This window comes from Xiphophorus couchianus, chromosome 15 (assembly GCF_001444195.1).
Source record: "Xiphophorus couchianus chromosome 15, X_couchianus-1.0, whole genome shotgun sequence".
Taxonomy (NCBI): Eukaryota; Metazoa; Chordata; class Actinopteri; order Cyprinodontiformes; family Poeciliidae; genus Xiphophorus; species Xiphophorus couchianus.
The window spans coordinates 540,001-559,225 of NC_040242.1; the positions used below are offsets into that span (position 1 = coordinate 540,001).

General features: G+C 38.6%; 1 protein-coding gene across 2 annotated transcripts in view; it reads left to right on the forward strand.

Moving 5' to 3' along the window:
* Positions 1 to 18,124, forward strand: part of tfap2d (transcription factor AP-2 delta (activating enhancer binding protein 2 delta)) — a 19,783-nt gene extending 1,659 nt beyond the window's left edge. Inside the window, exons 2-8 of one of the 2 annotated variants that reach the window (XM_028039565.1) lie at positions 47 to 565; positions 3,978 to 4,038; positions 10,954 to 11,119; positions 13,200 to 13,318; positions 13,396 to 13,537; positions 14,511 to 14,624; positions 16,774 to 18,124. In XM_028039565.1, coding sequence (XP_027895366.1) covers positions 47 to 565; positions 3,978 to 4,038; positions 10,954 to 11,119; positions 13,200 to 13,318; positions 13,396 to 13,537; positions 14,511 to 14,624; positions 16,774 to 16,990 — 1,338 coding nt within the window. In that variant the 3' untranslated portion in view covers positions 16,991 to 18,124. Of the gene's footprint in view, positions 566 to 3,977; positions 4,039 to 10,953; positions 11,120 to 13,199; positions 13,319 to 13,395; positions 13,538 to 14,510; positions 14,625 to 16,773 lie in introns of both variants that reach the window. The other variant, XM_028039564.1, reaches the window with a different exon arrangement.
* Positions 18,125 to 19,225: the final 1,101 nt, after the last annotated feature.

The following is a 19,225-nucleotide window of genomic DNA, read 5'->3' on the forward strand; positions in this document are numbered from 1 at the left end:
AAATGACACTGCTCATATCTTTCCCTGTCTCTTTATTATCTTCCAGATACGTCACGACGGTTCAAACAGCTACCGGCTCATGCAGCTCGGTTGCCTGGAGTCGGTGGCCAACTCCTCGGTCGCCTACTCCTCCTCGTCGCCGCTCACCTACCCAGCGCCGGCGGGGACGGAGTTCGCCTCGCCCTACTTCTCGGCCAACCACCAGTACACGCCCCTGCACCACCAGTCCTTCCACTACGAGTTCCAGCACTCCCACCCGGCCGTGGCCCCGGAGGCCTACGGGCTGAACTCGCTGCACTCCGGCCAGTACTACCAGCAGATCCACCACGGGGAGCCCGCCGACTTCATCAACCTCCACAGCGCGCGCTCGGCCCTCAAGTCCTCGTGCCTGGACGAGCAGCAGCGGCGCGAGCTCGGCTGCCTCGACGCTTACCGGCGCCATGACTTGTCGCTGATGACGTCACACGGCTCTCAAGCCTACGGCGTCGGCATGCACCACCCGGACCAGAGGCTGCTGCCCGCCGCCGGCCTGGGCCTCCCTCCTCCGGCGGCGGACGACCTGCAGGTACCGGCGGCCTCCGAGTCCAGACCCAACACATAAAAACAAACAAAACGAAAAAGCTCCATGGTGATTGCTTTAATAACAAGAAATAGTAAACACGGATGTTTCCCTGCCCCTAACACTGGCCCGCTAATCCAAAACCTCCCCCTCTTCTTATTCCGCTGCAATCTGAATAACAGATTGTCTGTCTGTGAGACGCGACGCTTTCCACGCAGGAACTGTAACTTTACTCTTACTGGATCTGATCTTCAGATCATTTGGTTTCCGAAGCAAAAAGCGGGCTGAGTAAATGTCAAGTCCACGCGGCGCGACGCCTCTGAAAGGCAGAACCGTTTCTAAAGGTTAATTGACTCGCAGTCTATTCAGCCCTATTGTGAAAAATCCCTTTATTTCTTCCACAAACACACGTGACACATATTTTACATAATTCCTTTCGATGTAAAGAAATGGCCAAGTTGAAAAAGGTGTGTGTGTGTGTGTGTGTGTGTGTGTGTGTGTGTGTGTGTGTGTGTGTGTCTGCTGGGGCAAAGAAAAGCCGCTGGTTGCTCCATTCTCCGGTAAAGGGCGGATTAACGGATCGGGCTTCGGGACACAATAGCGACTCGAGCAGCATAAAGCACCGTAGTTTATCCAATTACGGACTTAACGTCAATCAACGTCGCTACTTATGCAGCGACATCTGAGCCGGTTCTACAGACGCGGCTCTGGTTAAACACACCGACGCGTCATTTCAGTCGCGTAAATTTTATTTGATTTTTTTTCTCCTCCAAAGCAGAATTTGTTCAACTGGTTAAAGTCTCACTTTTTTATTTTACTTTTTCCAAATTTGTAAACCCAGAGCAGCAAATATGGTTTTAAATATGTATTTTTGAAAGAATGACAAATTATATTATTTAAATAGAAATTAGGATGTTTTATTATAATTTGCTAATGTAATTAGAAGGTTCAATATTTGGTAATTACGCACGGATTGTAAATATTATGGAACATTTTGTCTTTTACTTTTTTAAGTGTCGTGTATTTTACCTTTTAAATTAGTGCATATGATTTAATTTATATTTTGACCTAATGAAAATATCGATGCAATTTTTTTTATATTTATAGATTTCATATTTTTTTCATTCAATTTTGAATTTTTCTGATATTCTCCGGCTCTTTTTTCGGTTGTTGTTTTTTTACATGCCGTTTTCCTGGAGGCTTGTGGGGTTTTAAAGGGCGAACTTTGACCTTTCATACGCCGAACAGAAAGCAGCGGCTTGTGACCCGGAGCTGCTGCACGAGGCGGACATGAACCCGACAGATGCCGAACCCTAACCCTTCCTGGAGTCGCGCAGCGCCGCCGCATCTTTCAGCGCGTTAAAGAGATTTTCATGGCGAACAAAGCAGCTGCCACACCTTTCCCCCGTCAGCGAGCTAATTCATGCAAGACCTCTGCGTTTTGTATATTGATTTTATAATCACTTTAGCTCCGGAATAAGAAGAAAAGAAACAGAGCAGGAGCTGGTTAAGAAGGCGCTCCAAAAACCTTCTATCTCTCTTTTCTTTTTATTCTTTTTTCTCCATCTCCTCCCAGTTTATTTTAATCTGAGGGGTTCCGTGGGCCGGGCCTTGAGGCTCGCACGACGGATTAAGTGTTTTCTGAATAAAACTCGCGTGTTGGTCTTTTTGATGACATTGTTGATAACACGCGAGTCTGATCCGGATCAAATGTGTTGCTGCCAGCAGATCTCCACACATGCAGGCCCACATCTGCGGTTCCCCCCAGATTTCAACAGGTACCAGGATGTTGCTGCCAACTCTGGACACTTGAGCGGGATTTTGAAATTCGGCTCGTTTCTGGTCGAACCGTGAGCAGAACCGTTTATGATGCAGTGACCTCCGATTTGCTCCAAGCCTCCTAGGCGGTGGTGAAGACTTTCTAACAAAATGGCCTCCCTCTATTTGCTGTAGCCCAAAACTATATATATATATATATATATATATATATATATATATATATATATATATATATATATATATATATATATATATATATATATATATATATATATATAGTTCATATATATATAAACTATATATATATAGTTTATATATACAAACCATATATATGTTTAAAGTGGTTTTAAACAAACCACTTAAAATTGTCTTATAATGCCCAGTTTCTCAGATTTTACTCTTTATAGGTTTTTATGTTTGAGTTATATGAACTTTGTTCTTTTATTTTATGAACTACTGTCTCCAAAATTACAAGCAAAAAGTTTGTATTTATTTGCAGAAAATGAGAAATGATCAAAATAACTAAAAAAGATGCAGAGATTTCAGACCTTAAAAAATGCAAAGAGAACAAGTTCATGTTTTAAGTTGGGAAGAGTTCAGGAATGAATATTTAGAGCTTTTAATCTTTATATTTAGGAAGAAAACAGGGGCGCCTCTAGAAAGTTTTGGACAGGGGTTAGGGGGGCGGGGGGCTAAAAATATTAAAATTAAAGACCATAACAGAATGTCTTGAGTTTCATTAGACATTTTGTTTTGACAGAATCTGGCTCTGATTTTTCTTTAAACTAAAATATTAATACTACTTTGTGTTTTTTTTAAATCTTAAAAACAATATTTTCACCTTAATAAAATAATGATCTAAGTCTTTTTTTATTTTATTTATTTATTCCTCAAAAGTGACTTTTTTCAAAACCAAGAATGACAATATTTTAGGAAGGTGACGACACTATTTGTTTGTTTTTATGTTTTTCACCTGATTTTATAGTTTCAGCAAAATCCTTCCTTTTAAAATATTTCCACCTCTTGATTTTTGACTGAAATGTGGGATCATGCAGTGACACAATGTGGATTAATGTTACATTTGAACTCAGTTTCTTTCTATTCTGTCTGGGAGGGAGAGAATGGCCGGCGTTTGAGTGAAATAACTGGATAAAATATTCCTCTTTGTTGATATTTATAAAATATATTTTGGACAAAAACAAAATTTGTAGGAATTACCTTTGGTAGTTGGTATTGTAAAAAAAAAAAGTCATGTAATGTCATTTAAACTGATGTGTCTTTGGTTAGGCTAAACCTGGACATGATGAGCAGAAAAGTCACATTTTGGATATTTTTGATCCAAACAAATGAAAAGCAATTATTTGTAAATAATGTTGTAGAGGGATTGGGAGTCAAATGTGTAAAAAATTCACTTCTAGAGTCTCTTAATTCATTTTCTCTTTGATTTTCACTTGTGAAGTTGGGAAACTCATCCATGAAAACAAACATTCACATGAAATATTTTCCTCTCGTGGCGGATTCTCAGTTCACAGCTGAAGGTTTTGCGCACCTGCGCGTAAAAACAAGCAACATATTACAGGCTTTGCAGCAGCGGCGTGTTTTCACAGTCTGCCACACTAATGAGCGCTTGTCTCTGCAGGGCTCCGTGGAGGCGCAGTGTGGGCTCGTCCTGAACGGCCAAGGGGGCGTCATCCGGAGAGGTAAGGGCCCCCCGTTTATTTCCTCTCTGTGTTGTTGCACCGGAGGCCGTGGAAAACAGTCACGGCTCCACACAAGACAAGACAGCGAGCAGACAGACAAACAGGCGGAACGTTCTTCTCTTGTCTGCTGTCAACATGTTACAGCAGGAACGGCCTGTTTAACTCCACACACACACACACACACACACACACACACACACACACACACACACACACACACACACACACACTGCTCCCCACTTCCACTGTGAAACGAACTGTCACTCAACACCTACGTTTTGTGTGTGTGTGTGTGTGTGTGTGTGTGTGTGTGTGTGTGTGTGTGTGTGTGTGCAGGCTCACTAAACTCTCCCAGACAATTAAAATGTCAACAAAGTCACAAACTAATGCATAATAATAATAATAATAATAATTATGCTAAATGACACATCAAACGGCAATGCTAGGCTACCAGTTTAGTTTACCTTTATGCTAATCCGAATTAGCATTATTAGCAGTGTTAGCTATGAGCACAAAGAGTTTTACTTCCATTTCCAAGCACTCAAATCTTTTACTTGATATAAAATATAAATAAATGAACAACATATGATGTAATACAATATATTTTCAGCCGATGTTTTTGTCATAAGAAAGAAGCATTGTAGCTAGATGCTAGTGCCTTAAAAGTCAGGAGACTTTTTCATTTGTATTCAATAAAATAAATAAAAGTTGCATTACAGATGGAATATTTAGTTCCATTTTGTTGAATTTAGAAACAAAACGTAATTAAACATTGGTTAGATTTTTTACAAATTAGCGTATTGGGCCTTTAATTTAGCATAGAGCAACCCAGCTTTGCTGTTATTAGCGATATGTAGATTTTGGTCAAATTTTTATTAGTGTTTACGCTGTTCAAACACAAATGCTCAGGGGAGCCGGAGATGCCTTATTGAGTTAACATAAACAACTAAGCAATAAAAAAACTTGCTTGTGTCGCCCCTTACAAAATGGCACCCTGGGCAGTGAGCCATAAAAAAGTCAGTCAGTTATTATAATAAATAATAAAAATACAATTTCAAATCTGTTCAAGTCTTTTGTCTTTAATTATCAGTCACATTAGCAGCTCAGAATTGCAACAAGCTAGAATTTATCAATGAAATGTATTTAAAATGAATACAGTTACATTTGCTTACTTTAGATATTTTTATTGATCAGACTGGACTGCAGAGCGCAGATTGAGCCTGTGGGTTTAGAGGATGAAGGTGTTTGAATCTACCTGTGCGCGTGTTGTGTTGTTGAGCCTGAATAAACACGTAGCAGGCCGCTCCGTTTCCTCACGCGTGGGGCTTAAAACACGCTGCGGATCTTCTTTTTGCTCCATCAAAGCTCGCTTGCGTTTCTTTTCCTGCATGGTGACTGCGTGTAATTTTCCACACAGAGGCAGAAAGGAAGGCTGGTGTCTTTGGGGTTTAATTTTTCATCAGCCCTGCCCTGCCTGGTGTTGGGGCTTTTCTCTCGGATTGACGCGGGAATCCCTCCGCCATCACTTTCGGTTAATGGTGCGCCGTATTTGGCCCTGAGCTCAGCCGCTGCAACCATCACAACCAATAATCTTTGCTTTACCTCCCGCTCCGGTATCGATAGCTTCTCTCGCCTCGGGCGCACGCTTTGATATGCTAATGCCGAGCGGGGCCCCCGGATTCAGCCGAGATCATATTAATGTTGTTCTTTCTGACTGCGGCTTTGGCGGCATGAATATTCACATAACCTTTTTCAAAAGAAAATCACTCAAGAAATGCGGATCCTACTTAGGAGGAGTCGTCTGTGTTTTTAATCACGCTGCTTTCCCTTTTCCCACTTCTTCAGCTGATCCGCCTGACGCGCGCCCCCGACACGTCACCCCGCGCGCGCATGCACAACTGATTCTTCTTCTTCTTTTTTCTTTTCTTTTTGCAGCTATAAACATTGTTGTTAAAATATGAGGAGAATGGCATTTGGCCCTTGTCTCTTTTTCTTTAATTTTCGTGGAAACTGGTAAAAGGCGCTTGATTCCGCGTGTGATCCCGCCCGCCGCTCGCGCCGCAGCCCCAGGCTACTCTCCGCTGCTTAAATACCGTTATCGCCTCTGGGCCCGCGCGCTGCACTCACTGCACTACCGGCAATAGCTCTTTTCGATCGCCCTTGGCAACATAAAATACAAACTACTTTGAATCAAAACATTTTTAGGGGAATTAATATGATGTGAACCGCGCGGCTTTCAGAGACGCGCGCGCGCCCCCTCCTGTCAGAGCGCGTGAGCCTGACGGACAGGTGAGAGCTGAGAGCGCGCGGCTCCGTGTCACATCGTGCCCGGACACGGAGCCGCGCACGCGCACGCGCACGCACGCGCGAGCTTCACGAACAGCATCGATTCGAGCCTCCAGTCGTCCCAGTCTGACAGGCTGCGGAACTGGAGGCCGGCGCGAACGGTGCGGCTGGAGTCCGTTCTGTATATGCAAATACACCCTGTGCATGCAAACTGGCAATAAAGTCAGTCCAAGTCCAAGTCCAAGTCCAGCTGGCCTCTGTTTCCACACCAGCGAGGTGTTCCAGTTATGGCTGCAATGAAAGGTGCAAAGCAGCTGGATGACATTTCTTCTTTATTTCTATGACTAACCGTCTCTAGAGCCAGAAAATGAGGAAAAGCCACAACATTTCTGCTGACTGTGAATAAAAGATTGTCAGTGGAGGAGGAAGAAAAACATAAAAATAAAAACAGAGTACAGCTTGTTTAGTTTAGTTTATGTTCATTTATTTGTCATCCACAAGAACGGTTTAAAAAGATTTGGCCCCCGGCTAATTTCTATCTGTTCTCCCAAGTCAGGTCATCAAAATGCATATAAGATACAAATAAAAACACGATTAATCATCTTAATTCAAATTTCCCTTTATTTCATTTGGACACCAACAGATCTCAGAATAATTTCAACCCACTAACAGCATCAGTGCAGCATTTATAATAATAATAATAATAATAATAATAATAACATATGATGCCAATTAAAGCTTCAAAAGTATTAAAATTCAGTATCTAATATTTTGAGGATGTTACTTTTAAGACTTTTTCGTTCATTTTGTCTTGGTAACCCAGTCAGAGTGGCGGGTCTGGCTGCTCAGCAGTGTCGGCTCAGATTCACTAGCATGCATATTTCTATAGCTAAGCTATAAAAAAAAAAACATAACCTTCATATAAAAGTCAACAAACATAAAAGCTCATATACATTTATTCAAATTTTCTACTACAATAAATTGTAGCTTAATGCTAATCCTGCAGCTCAAAGAGGAAAGTTGTTTCAATTCTTAAATGATCCTGTTTTCTATCTTTAGCCAAAACATTTGATTACTTCAGTGATAATCAGCTTTATTGCTGATTGCTTTAATCCAGAGAAAAGAGAAATAACTTTCTTTAAGGTTCTAACTTTTTTAATGACGATCTAAACTTGGGATCAAAACAGAAAATCATTTCAGTTTTACATATATAATTTTACATTTTCTTACATATATAATTTTACATTTTCTTACATATATAATTTTACATTTTCTTACATATATAATTTTACATTTTCTTCCTAAAATTTTCATCTTCTAGAAAATGAGAGGTTATTGTTTGAGGCAGGAAGTTTCAGGTGATGTGGATAATCTGAAGGGTAGAAAAAGAAATGTTTAATTGTATAATTGATGAAATCATCCAAGATCTGGCTGGATTTAGGAAATAACTAAAACATCAACACTTTACTTCTAGAGGCAACGCAAATGTTTTTAAGAAGCAAGGGAAAAAACTTTTAATCAAGACAAAAGTCTAAATAGAGAATATTACAAAAAACGTCTTTCAAATATAAAAAACACACATTAATCACCATCAGGCTTACAAATCAATTACATTTTGTTTTATTTTAACTACAAAAACGTAGTGACAATATCAAAACAAATTGTTTTTTTTGCTGAATTAACATCGTACAGTTCAAAAGTATAAATATTCTTAAAATATAAAAACAACCCAAATGTTCAAGTCGACATGATTCCAGTCTTTTATTTTTCAAGTTTTGTCCTGTTTTATGTCGCCTTCCTCTCTAAGCCGACATGTTGGATCTGATTGTCTTGCAGTGAAATGAGATTTACAAAACCAGGAGAGCGAGACGTTTTGCTCCTGTTGCAGAATTAAATCATCAAATGTCTGAATTACGTTTACTTTTAAAATAAGCTCCTTGGCATCAAAGCAAACTTTCATTCCTCACATAATAATAATAATAATGGTCATAAAAACATAAACACAAAGAAAAAAGTTTCCATACACCCTGATTTAAATTTTAATTATTTTTTAACTAAACAACTAATCTAAGAATAACTTAAAAGCTAACAAGGGATTATTCTTAAAACATGCAGTACAATGTTGAATATATTTTAGTAATATGTGATTGTAGAGAAATGTTTATTTTGTTTCTGAAGAATCATTTCTAAAGTTTGTCTAACTGTAGTAAGGTGGGTGAGTTGGGACAGTAACCAATGAGGCCCAATTTCAAAGTGCTAAATTACCAAATAACATTTTGTTTAACTCATATTTGATAAAAAATTAACAACTGAAGTTGACATGGTTACTTGATTTTGCTATAAAATGTCTGGAAAACGCATAACAATGGCCCTTTAATAAACAAAAAAACTGATTTTGTAAAGCTTGTGGATCTGCTTCAGCGTGTTGTATCCTAATATTTCATATTAGGATAAATATTTTCCTTAAAAGCTGAATTACATTTACCTAAAAGACAAAAAAAGCATCCAAAAACGAATCCTTATCTGGTTTCTCAAGCAAAAATAGATTTATTGATGCTTCCACAATGAGTTGTCATAAAATAAAAACCTTGTTGGTGGTCAAATTACCCCAGGAAGGATGGTCCAGTCTTAGCCTGCAGCGCCGTCCTACTCAGCCTAAAAGGCGTCTTTTTATTTCACTTCATTATTTCCAACATGGCTAATAACAAAGCGACACACCCTGCTGTTAGATCTGATAACGAGGCGGATAAATAATAGAAAATAGCCCACAGTGGATCAGACACAAACCTTGCATTTCAGCCACTTAGGCTGTTCGCTCCAGTGAAAGCTTAATAATGAAAACAGTCAATACATATTTTACATCTGTACATAAATATATTTCAGCAAGGAGCGGTAGCGCTGATGCAGGTGTAATAATGCGGAGCAGCTTTCTGCATCATGAAGGCTTCGGTTTTGTTTTTCCCCTCCTGGAAGAAAAGTTCGGAGATCAACTTTAATGCTGAACTGAACCTGGAACATAAATACATGTAAATGATGTTCTATTTCAAATGTCTGTTTGAGGTGTGCCTTCATTTTCTGAGAGGATTTCCCAGAAATAGTTTAGAGTGATTGGTCAGAAATGATCTGATAGATAAAAGTTTTGAGAGTTGCTTCACTGCTTTAGAAAATTTTATTTTATTTATTTTCCGATTGAAGTTTTTGGGAAACAATGGATTCAGGCTGGAAAGAGTCGATTTGAAACATGCAGACCTGACTGCATGTTCTGGCTTTAGGGTTAATGTTGAAAAGCATAAAGTTTTCTTCTCACGCGTCAACTTTCCACCCATCTGACTCTTTATAAATCATTATAAATGAAACCTGAGCTAGAAACGAGATCAACCATTTTCTCATTGATCCGGTCACATCTGCACTTCTTCTCTTTGCTCTGCCTTGTGCTGCACAGGATTAAACAAGATTTCACACAGATGAACATGTGAATCATCTCAATAAGAGAACAAATTTACACGGTTCTTTTAAACAAATACATATTTACACTTCAACAAGCCTCTTGCTAAGTATTTTTCTTTATTTTATAGGAATAACATGGCAGCTTATGACCAGAAATGAGTTTTCTGAATGTAAACGGAGCAGAAGGAACATCCAGATTTCTTTTAATAATAAAAATGTCCTTGTGGGCTCCCGTAGCTCTGCAGATCCTTTTAAATACACCAGATATGTTAGGTACATTTTATTCTGTCCCTGGTAAAATAAAGCTGGCTGTGTTTATGAAGTTATGTTAAAGCTGCAGGGGTTTCTCCACAATATTTTCATAAGTTTCTCCAGATGGCGGAGCAATAATATTCACCAAACAACATGAAAATATTTTCTGCTGCTGTAATTATTTAGGGCTGGTTAGTGGGTGGAGCTGGAAGTGAGTAACGGGAACTAGCAAAGTAATGCATAAATATGTCTTAAGATGATAAAACAAAGTATTAATCATATATTCATAAAAAAAATAAGTTGCACATGAGTTTAACAGATCTATTGGCCTTAATTCTGCTTTTGAATTACATATTTCAGCGTTATGGACAAAATTCAAACATCTCAGCAATTAAAAACTATCAGTTAAGTTAACATGTTTGAGTCTTCACTAGATAAACGTTGAAATGCCAAAGACTTTAATCTGTTAGTATTTGGGCCAGACTACAAAAAACTAAGTAGTATGAGAATAAAATCTAAATAATACAAGATTAAAATCATATAAGACAAAAGTCAAAACAGTAAAAGAATAAAGTCAAAATATTGCAAGAATAAAGTCATATTATGGGAAATAAAGGAATATATTACAAGAATAAAGTTGAAATAATGAAAATAAAATCATAATATTACAAGAATATTGTTAAAATATTAAGAGAATAAAGTTGTAATAATACGAGAATAAAGTCAGAACTTATGACATTCTCACAAGTTTATATATTTTTAAGTTCTTATGATGGCTCTGACACTCCCTGGTAATCCTGCACTAATTTTAATTTTTTATAACTTTTTTATTTTTTCTTATGTCCTGCTGGAACATCAGCTGGTTCTTTCAGTCTCTCTAAATGCACAACCGTTGCCGTTTTTGCCCCTCTGACCTCGGCGTGTTTGCAGGGGGGACGTGCGTGGTGAATCCCACAGACCTGTTCTGCTCCGTACCGGGTCGCCTCTCGCTGCTCAGCTCCACCTCCAAGTACAAAGTCACCATCGCCGAGGTGAAAAGACGACTTTCACCGCCAGAGTGCCTCAACGCCTCCCTACTGGGCGGCATCCTGCGCAGGTCAGTGCAAAACCCCGCTGCGAAGGTTTGTGTTAGCAAAACCTCTGAGAAAACAGAGCCTAAATGGTCAAAATATCTTTATTTAACTGTTTTAATCCTCCCACAACACGCAGAAGTGGACAAGTGAGGACATTTTTTTGGTAGAGAGGAATTTTTGGGTAGCAGAAGCTCTCGTTTTTCAGGCCTAAATCTGGCTGCTGAGCTTCGGAGAGTCTTTGTAGCCCTCAGATGAAACAGAGGATATATTTCTGCGCCCACAAGAAGGCCGGGCTGCACGCGCCGCCATGCCCAGGGAACCAGAGGGAGGCGAGACCAGGCCAAAGCACGCCAGGATCAGAGGCAGCAGAGGAAAGCAGGAGTTGCCAGCGCTGTATTATTGATGAGCTGGAGAGAAAAGGAGACGAGAGGAGGGAGAGAATATGGCTACCAGACGAGGCATCAACAAAGGGAGAGGGAAAAAACACGAGCACAAATGGAGAGGCTCGTCTTTATGTGCATTAATATTGATTATGCTCCAAATATTGATGCTACATGTTAGCTGTAGAGGTTAGTGCAGGAACTCCTCCAATCCAACAGCGTCATAATTCACTAGTTTAAGGTGTTATTAATGCCAAAAGGCTCTTTTTCACACCAACCCTGCAACTAACCACTAATAATCGATCAATTTTTCTGACGATTAATCAGTTAATTGGATAGAAAAATGGCACGTTCTGCGGATTTTCTTTTCTTTTTTATACAGCTCTGAAAAAATTAAGAGACCTCTTCAGATGATCAGTTTTATAGGCAAAAAAAAGAAATCTAGAATAAATATACAAATATATATGAGAGATACCATAAAAAACAAACTAAATTTGGATAATTTGTACTAAAAAAATCAGTATTTTTCTGTCTAAATATATATTTATACAGCTCTGGAAAAAGTTGAGAGATCACTTAAAATGCTCTGTTTCTCTGATTTTACTTTTTATAGGTTTATGTTTGAGTAAAATGAACATTGTTGTTTTATTCTATGAGCTGCTGACAACATGTCTGAAATTATAAGCAAAAATTTAGTTATTAGCAGAAAATAAGAAATGGTCAAAATAAGGTAAAAGATGCAGCAGAGCTTTCAGATCTTAAATAATGCAAAGAAAACAAGTTCATATTAATTTAAACATATTTAAACTAATGTTTTAACTCAGGAAGAGTTCAGGAATCGATGTTTGGTGGAAAAACCTGCAGGTTTTAACGGGATTCAGTGAAGTTGGCTCTTAGTTTTTTACAGAGCTGTATGTTAGAAATACATTAAAAGATGAAGAAAAAACAAAAACATTTAATAAGATAAAATGTCTTTAGCCTACACTTGATTATTTGTGGGAAAGTTTGCTTTTGCAGCTAAAAAACATTGTGAAAGTTCAGCCCTTTCTGCTTGACTTATCAATAAAATGTAGCGATAATCTGTGTGTTGAAGAAAAAACACAAATTGCTACAATTTTCACACTAAAAATTAATAATCGTGGCCTTCACTACAACGTAGCTTACAAAACGCAAAGCAAAACCTCGTTTTATGCAATAAATGTCTTCATCTTCACTTTGCCTTTGTCAAGTTAAATCACTTCTATCACTGAAGTTCTTTAAAAGATAACCCAAAATATTGTCTCCTTCTGCATTAAAGCGGCACAGGAATATACGGACTACAACAAATAGACTGAGAAACAGTTTCTTCCCCACAGCCGTCAGAGCCATTACTCCCTGCCGCCCCCCCCTCCCACACATATCATAACCTCGCAGTCACACATACATATCCCCCACCCCCACACAGCCATATTGTTCTGCACTTTGCACTGTCACATCATCTGTACTTTGCCATAATTGGACCTGCTGCTACTTCTTTGGTGTGGTTGAGGGCCTTTAGTTAATTTAGTTGTATATATTGTTATTATTATTATTGTGTGTTTGCTTATTTATACTGTATATATTTGACCTTTTGCACGGGAGCTGCAATGGAAATTTCGTTGAATTCTGTTCAATGACAATAAATGCTATCTATCTATCTATCTATCTATCTATCTATCTAAAACATTTGACTTTGTTTTGGCAGAGCAAAGTCCAAGAACGGCGGTCGGTGTCTTCGTGAGAAACTCGATCGTTTAGGCCTCAACCTGCCGGCAGGACGGAGGAAAGCTGCCAACGTCACGCTGCTCACCTCCCTGGTGGAAGGCGCGTCACGTTTTTAATATTTAATCCGCTCTAGTCCTCGCCTCCCTGCTTATTCCTCGTGTTTTTATGCACTGCAGGTGAGGCGCTCCACCTGGCGAGGGACTTCGGCTACACCTGTGAGACCGAGTTTCCCAGCAAGGCGGTGGGAGAACATTTGGCGAGGCAGCACAGCGAGCCGAAAGAGACCAACGCACGCAAGAAAATGGTTCTGGCAACAAAGTGAGGAGGAGACAAAAACACATTGCAGGCAAAAACAAAATATTACCAATATTTTAGTATAGTTGAAACAAGACAAAACTAATTTACCAGTAACTATCTGCAAGATAAGAGCTTGTTTTAAGTCAATAATATTGATTTGTTTCACTTATAGCAGTGAAAATCTGCCAGTGAAACTTAAATATTAAGGAGTTACTCACTTAAAACAAGCTCCTGTATCTGGATGAAAAGTTACTTGTAAGTTAGTTTGTTCTCATTTAAAGTGTACTAAGATATTTGCTTTAGAAATTGGAGCAGAAATACTTGGTAACATTTTGTGTTTTTGCAGTGCACATATAAAATATAATCATAAATAATCTTATCTCATTTATTTCTGGATTTGCAATGTCAGATGCATCTTTGATAAGTTTTCTTTGTGCTTAAAACCTAAAAAAGTTTGTTTTAGTAATCAATTAGCACATTTATCGCATCATATATCATGATACATTTCTCAATAATTTTGATTAATCGCCATCATAATAAATTCCAGTTAATGATATTTAAAGACCTGCAAACTGTCTGGATTCTTAGTTTTACTATTTTCTGCTCTGTTTAATGCAGTGGAGTTTGATTACACTTCTTTATGTGACTGGTATTTGTGTGGATTTAAGAGTTAAATATTTTTTAGCGTCACTTTTATCAGTGCCATGCGCAAAACATTATGATAAAACTTTAAATCCATATTGCCCACTCTGTTTAAGAGGATTATTTTGCTTGAAAATGCAAACTTCTTTGTCTTTGAGGTGAATTTTGAAACCTGGCCACATCCTTCTCTACTTTAGCAGAGTTTTTATTGTATTTATTTTTCCCGACATGATTTAAAGTGATAAAGATGGATGGATTTGTGGGAAGGAGAATAATGAAGTGTGGATTTGTGCTGGTTGTTGGAGACAGATGGTAAACCCTTTCCCTCTCCCTCCCTCCTTCTGTCTGTCAGGCAAATCTGTAAGGAGTTCCAGGACCTGCTGAGCCAGGACCGCTCTCCTCTGGGCTCCTCCCGGCCGACCCCCATCCTGGACCTGGACATCCAGAGACACCTCACACACTTCAGGTAGCATTTACACAAATTAATAAATCAGGAAATCTCTGAGAGAGCCGTTCTATTTGTGTTATTCTTGATTTTAAAAACTACAACGAGAAGCTCTGCGCGTTGCGCCAGTGACCTCTTTGCTGCTTTCCAAACGACGCAGCTGTGCAACTGGAGGTTTGGCACAAACAGCGAGAGGAGACATTTCCCGTAATGAGAGGAGCCTCATTACGGGAAATGTCATATTTGAGAAAAGTTACCAAACGGATAGAGAAGGTTGAGATATTCACTGATGCAAAGAGGAAAACTAAAGAACACCATGCTAGACTTCAGTGGTGTCAAACTCAGTTTTGTTTTGGGCCAAATCCAGATCATGAATGCTCTTAAAGGGCCGGTTGGGCCAGAATGTATTGATAAAACCTGTTCACACTGTTAAAATATCAATGAATCCTTAAAATTAAATAATATTGGACATCTTTTCAGTCAATCCAGGATTTTGTGATTCTTTTTGTGATTTTTCCAATCAAAGTGTTTTTGGTTCTAATTTGGAAATACTTGAGCTTATTTATGACGGTAAATATGACTTTTTATTCCTCGCTGTACAGATCATGGACTATAATCTGAGGCAGCTGTTTTCAGGACAGCTGCCAGAAAGTTTTTGGGACTTTTTGAGAAAAATACGCGATAAACTCCTAACTTAGTTTTAGTGCAAAAAAGTGCAGAGATTGTTGCTTTTGTGTGAATTTCCATGATAATTCCCTAGAAACTGGAGGGACTGATTGATATAATTTGGCAGTAAACAGATAAAAACTGCATTGATTTGAATGACAACATGATATTTAGGCACATTTAGTGTTTAGTCTAAAATCTCGAGGGCCACATAAAACACTGTGGCGGGCCGGATTTGGCCCTCGGGCCTCAAGTTTGACATGTGCTTGAAGTGGTTAATATAAGAGATGAGTATTTTGTTTTTGTGACTCTTCTGACTCTGCAGTGACTTTTATTCAGCATTGTTTGAAATTTAATAGGAACACAAATTAGATGGGATTTTAACCTAATTTGTCCAAGACATCGTCTTGCCTGAATGGATTTAATTTTGCTGCCTGATCATTTCTGGGATATTTCTGCAAGTGAAGGCGGTAAAAGAACAAATGAATGAATGGGACCCATCATGCAAAATGTACTTTTTCCATGTTTGGGTCTCTACAGCCAAAGTGCTTCAAAAACCACCCAGCTGTTTTTTGGTGTCTGGAAAATGAGCAGATTCAAAAACCTCCTGATTATCGAGTCACACTGCAGTTGCCTAGCAATCCAATCTGACCTCCAACATGTTTGGTCAGCTGGTCTTACAGTTGTACAATGGCTGCTGGAGAAGACAAGTGTTTTGTTGTTGACTTCCTTCCAGAAACACTTCCTGCATTCCTGTTGATTGTGCAGAAGCCTCCACGTTTGCTTTTCAAAGATGTACAGCTGTGTAATTGCGCATCTGTTTGCAGCCAGTGTAAACGTTGACTTTGGGGGCGTGGCCAGCAGCAGATTATTTGGATTTAAAGTGACAAGACGCCCTAAAACACTGAAAGAAAGTAGAACTGAGCAGATTAAAATCTCATCATCTAAGAATGATTTTGTGCAAAAATGTAAAAACATGTTTTGTATATCACATAGTCCTCACTTGTTCTGATGACTTAGTGAAGAAATGTCTCATTTCTGAGCTAAATATTTTAGCCACCTGATGAAAAAGTGCAAAGCGATAATAGGGAAGGAAGGAATAGAGATGGTAGGATTCGGAAATTAAATCAAGTATTATAAATCAACTATTATTAAATGTGCTGTGGTGACAATCAAAGCTTTGTCTAAAAAGAAGCCAGTATAAGAAAATCGGCTAATTTCCCATGAGACGTTCTTTTTGTGCTTAAGAATACCTAGAACTGTTACAATGGAAGAAATCCTCCCCCATGACCTGCTGAAGAGCTGAAGCCTCATTTAGACATTCAGTGGACATTAAAACCGTGAAGGTGAAGGTGAAGAAGAAGAAGAAGAAGAAGAAGAAGCTTTCGCTGCAGTTTTGAAAGAAGCGGCAGTAATTTCACCGCCAGAGTCCTAAAGAATCCCAAACTCTCCTCTGATTTGTCTGGAATGGGTTGATTTACGTTTCTCTGTCTCCTCCCTGCAGCCTGATCACCCACGGCTTCGGCACGCCGGCGGTCTGCGCGGCGCTCAGCACCTTCCAGACGGTCCTCAGCGAGATGCTCAACTACCTGGACAAAAACTCGAGCGGCAAAACGAGCGGGCCAAACGAGCAGCAGATCAACAGCAGCTCGGAAAAGACGCAGCTCCGGAAAACAGCTGAATCCCAGAACAAAGACGGGAAGTCAGAAAAGACTGAGTAGCATCTCTTACCCCCCAACACTCACACACCTGGTTGCCGTGCCTTGGAGCGCTGAATCTTAGGAGCGTATCTGTGTGTGTGTGTGTGTGTGTGCGACTCCCACACATTTTGAATAACTTCTTAAGGAAATATTTATTCCTATTTATTTATCTTATGTGGAAGTCTAACACTAATTTAAGTTTCCTGAATATAGAGAGTGAGAATACACTAAATACAAAATATTACAAAGTATTTTTGGTCTAGTTTCTGGTGTAAACAACTAAATACATTTGAAATTAGACAAAACTGACTTTAAAAGTAACTTTTCAGCTCTTACAAATGATAGAAAACGTATTGCGTGAAACTAATCTTCGATTCAAAACGAGCTCCTACTGTACATCTTATTGAAAAGTTACTTATTTTGTTTTATTTCAAGTGCACTAAAATATTTGCACTAGGGACTCAACCACATATACTTGGTAATATTTTGTGTTTTTACAATGAACATTTAGTTCTTTATCTATTTATTCTGAAAAAGTTTTATTTTTCCAGGTCAGGGTGTGAAGCTCTACAAATCAGTGCATTTGTTCTGCAAAATGGCAAAACCATAAAATGTTTTCCTGCTCTGATAATTGATCTGTTCAGATTGTTTGAGGAGTAATTGATCCAAAATCAATTGCAAATTTTGACATTTTGTTTCTCTGCATTATTAGCAGATTAGATGTGAATGCAGAACTGTCATGACCTGAAGAGCTCTTCAACCTGAATCAGGATTTTTATGTTGGAATCGCCTTGCAAAAGTTTTCCTGCCGCTTGACTTTTTCACTTTTTTGTCTTGTTGCAGCCACAAGCTGAAATGTTTCATTTGGATTTCATGTGAAAGACCAACACAAAGTTAAGCATAGTTCAAAAAAAAAAGAAAGCACACATATATATTTTAGTTTTTTATGTTTTGTATATGTTCAACAGATTCCCCCAAATTAAAATATAGTACAATCAACCACCTTCAGACTTCACCTAATTAGCAAATTATTAAATTGTAGCCCAGCGGTGTCAAACGCATTTTTGTTTTGGGCCAAATCAAGACCATGAATGCTCTTAAAAACCTGTTCACAAACTGTTAAAATATCAATGAATCCTTAAAATTAAATAATATTGGACATCTTTTCAGTCAATCCAGGATTTTGTGATTCTTTTTGTGATTTTTCCAATCAAAGTGTTTTTGGTTCTAATTTGGAAATACTTGAGCTTATTTATGACGGTAAATATGACTTTTTATTCCTCGCTGTACAGATCATGGACTATAATCTGAGGCAGCTGTTTTCAGGACAGCTGCCAGAAAGTTTTTGGGACTTTTTGAGAAAAATACGCGATAAACTCCTAACTTAGTTTTAGTGCAAAAAAGTGCAGAGATTGTTGCTTTTGTGTGAATTTCCATGATAATTCCCTAGAAACTGGAGGGACTGATTGATATAATTTGGCAGTAAACAGATAAAAACTGCATTGATTTGAATGACAACATGATATTTAGGCACATTTAGTGTTTAGTCTAAAATCTCGAGGGCCACATAAAACACTGTGGCGGGCCGGATTTGGCCCTCGGGCCTCAAGTTTGACATGTGCTTGAAGTGGTTAATATAAGAGATGAGTATTTTGTTTTTGTGACTCTTCTGACTCTGCAGTGACTTTTATTCAGCATTGTTTGAAATTTAATAGGAACACAAATTAGATGGGATTTTAACCTAATTTGTCCAAGACATCGTCTTGCCTGAATGGATTTAATTTTGCTGCCTGATCATTTCTGGGATATTTCTGCAAGTGAAGGCGGTAAAAGAACAAATGAATGAATGGGACCCATCATGCAAAATGTACTTTTTCCATGTTTGGGTCTCTACAGCCAAAGTGCTTCAAAAACCACCCAGCTGTTTTTTGGTGTCTGGAAAATGAGCAGATTCAAAAACCTCCTGATTATCGAGTCACACTGCAGTTGCCTAGCAATCCAATCTGACCTCCAACATGTTTGGTCAGCTGGTCTTACAGTTGTACAATGGCTGCTGATTTTCCAATAAAAATCAAAGTGTTTGTGGTTCTAATCTGGAAATATTTGAGCTTCTTTATGACAGTAAATGCAATTTTTTATTACTCACTGTATAGAACATGGACTATAAACTGACATCAATTAAAACTCAGGCAGCTGTTTAGTACAAGAAAGAAAGTTTTGACACTTGTTGAGAAAAATCGGACAACAAACTCCCAA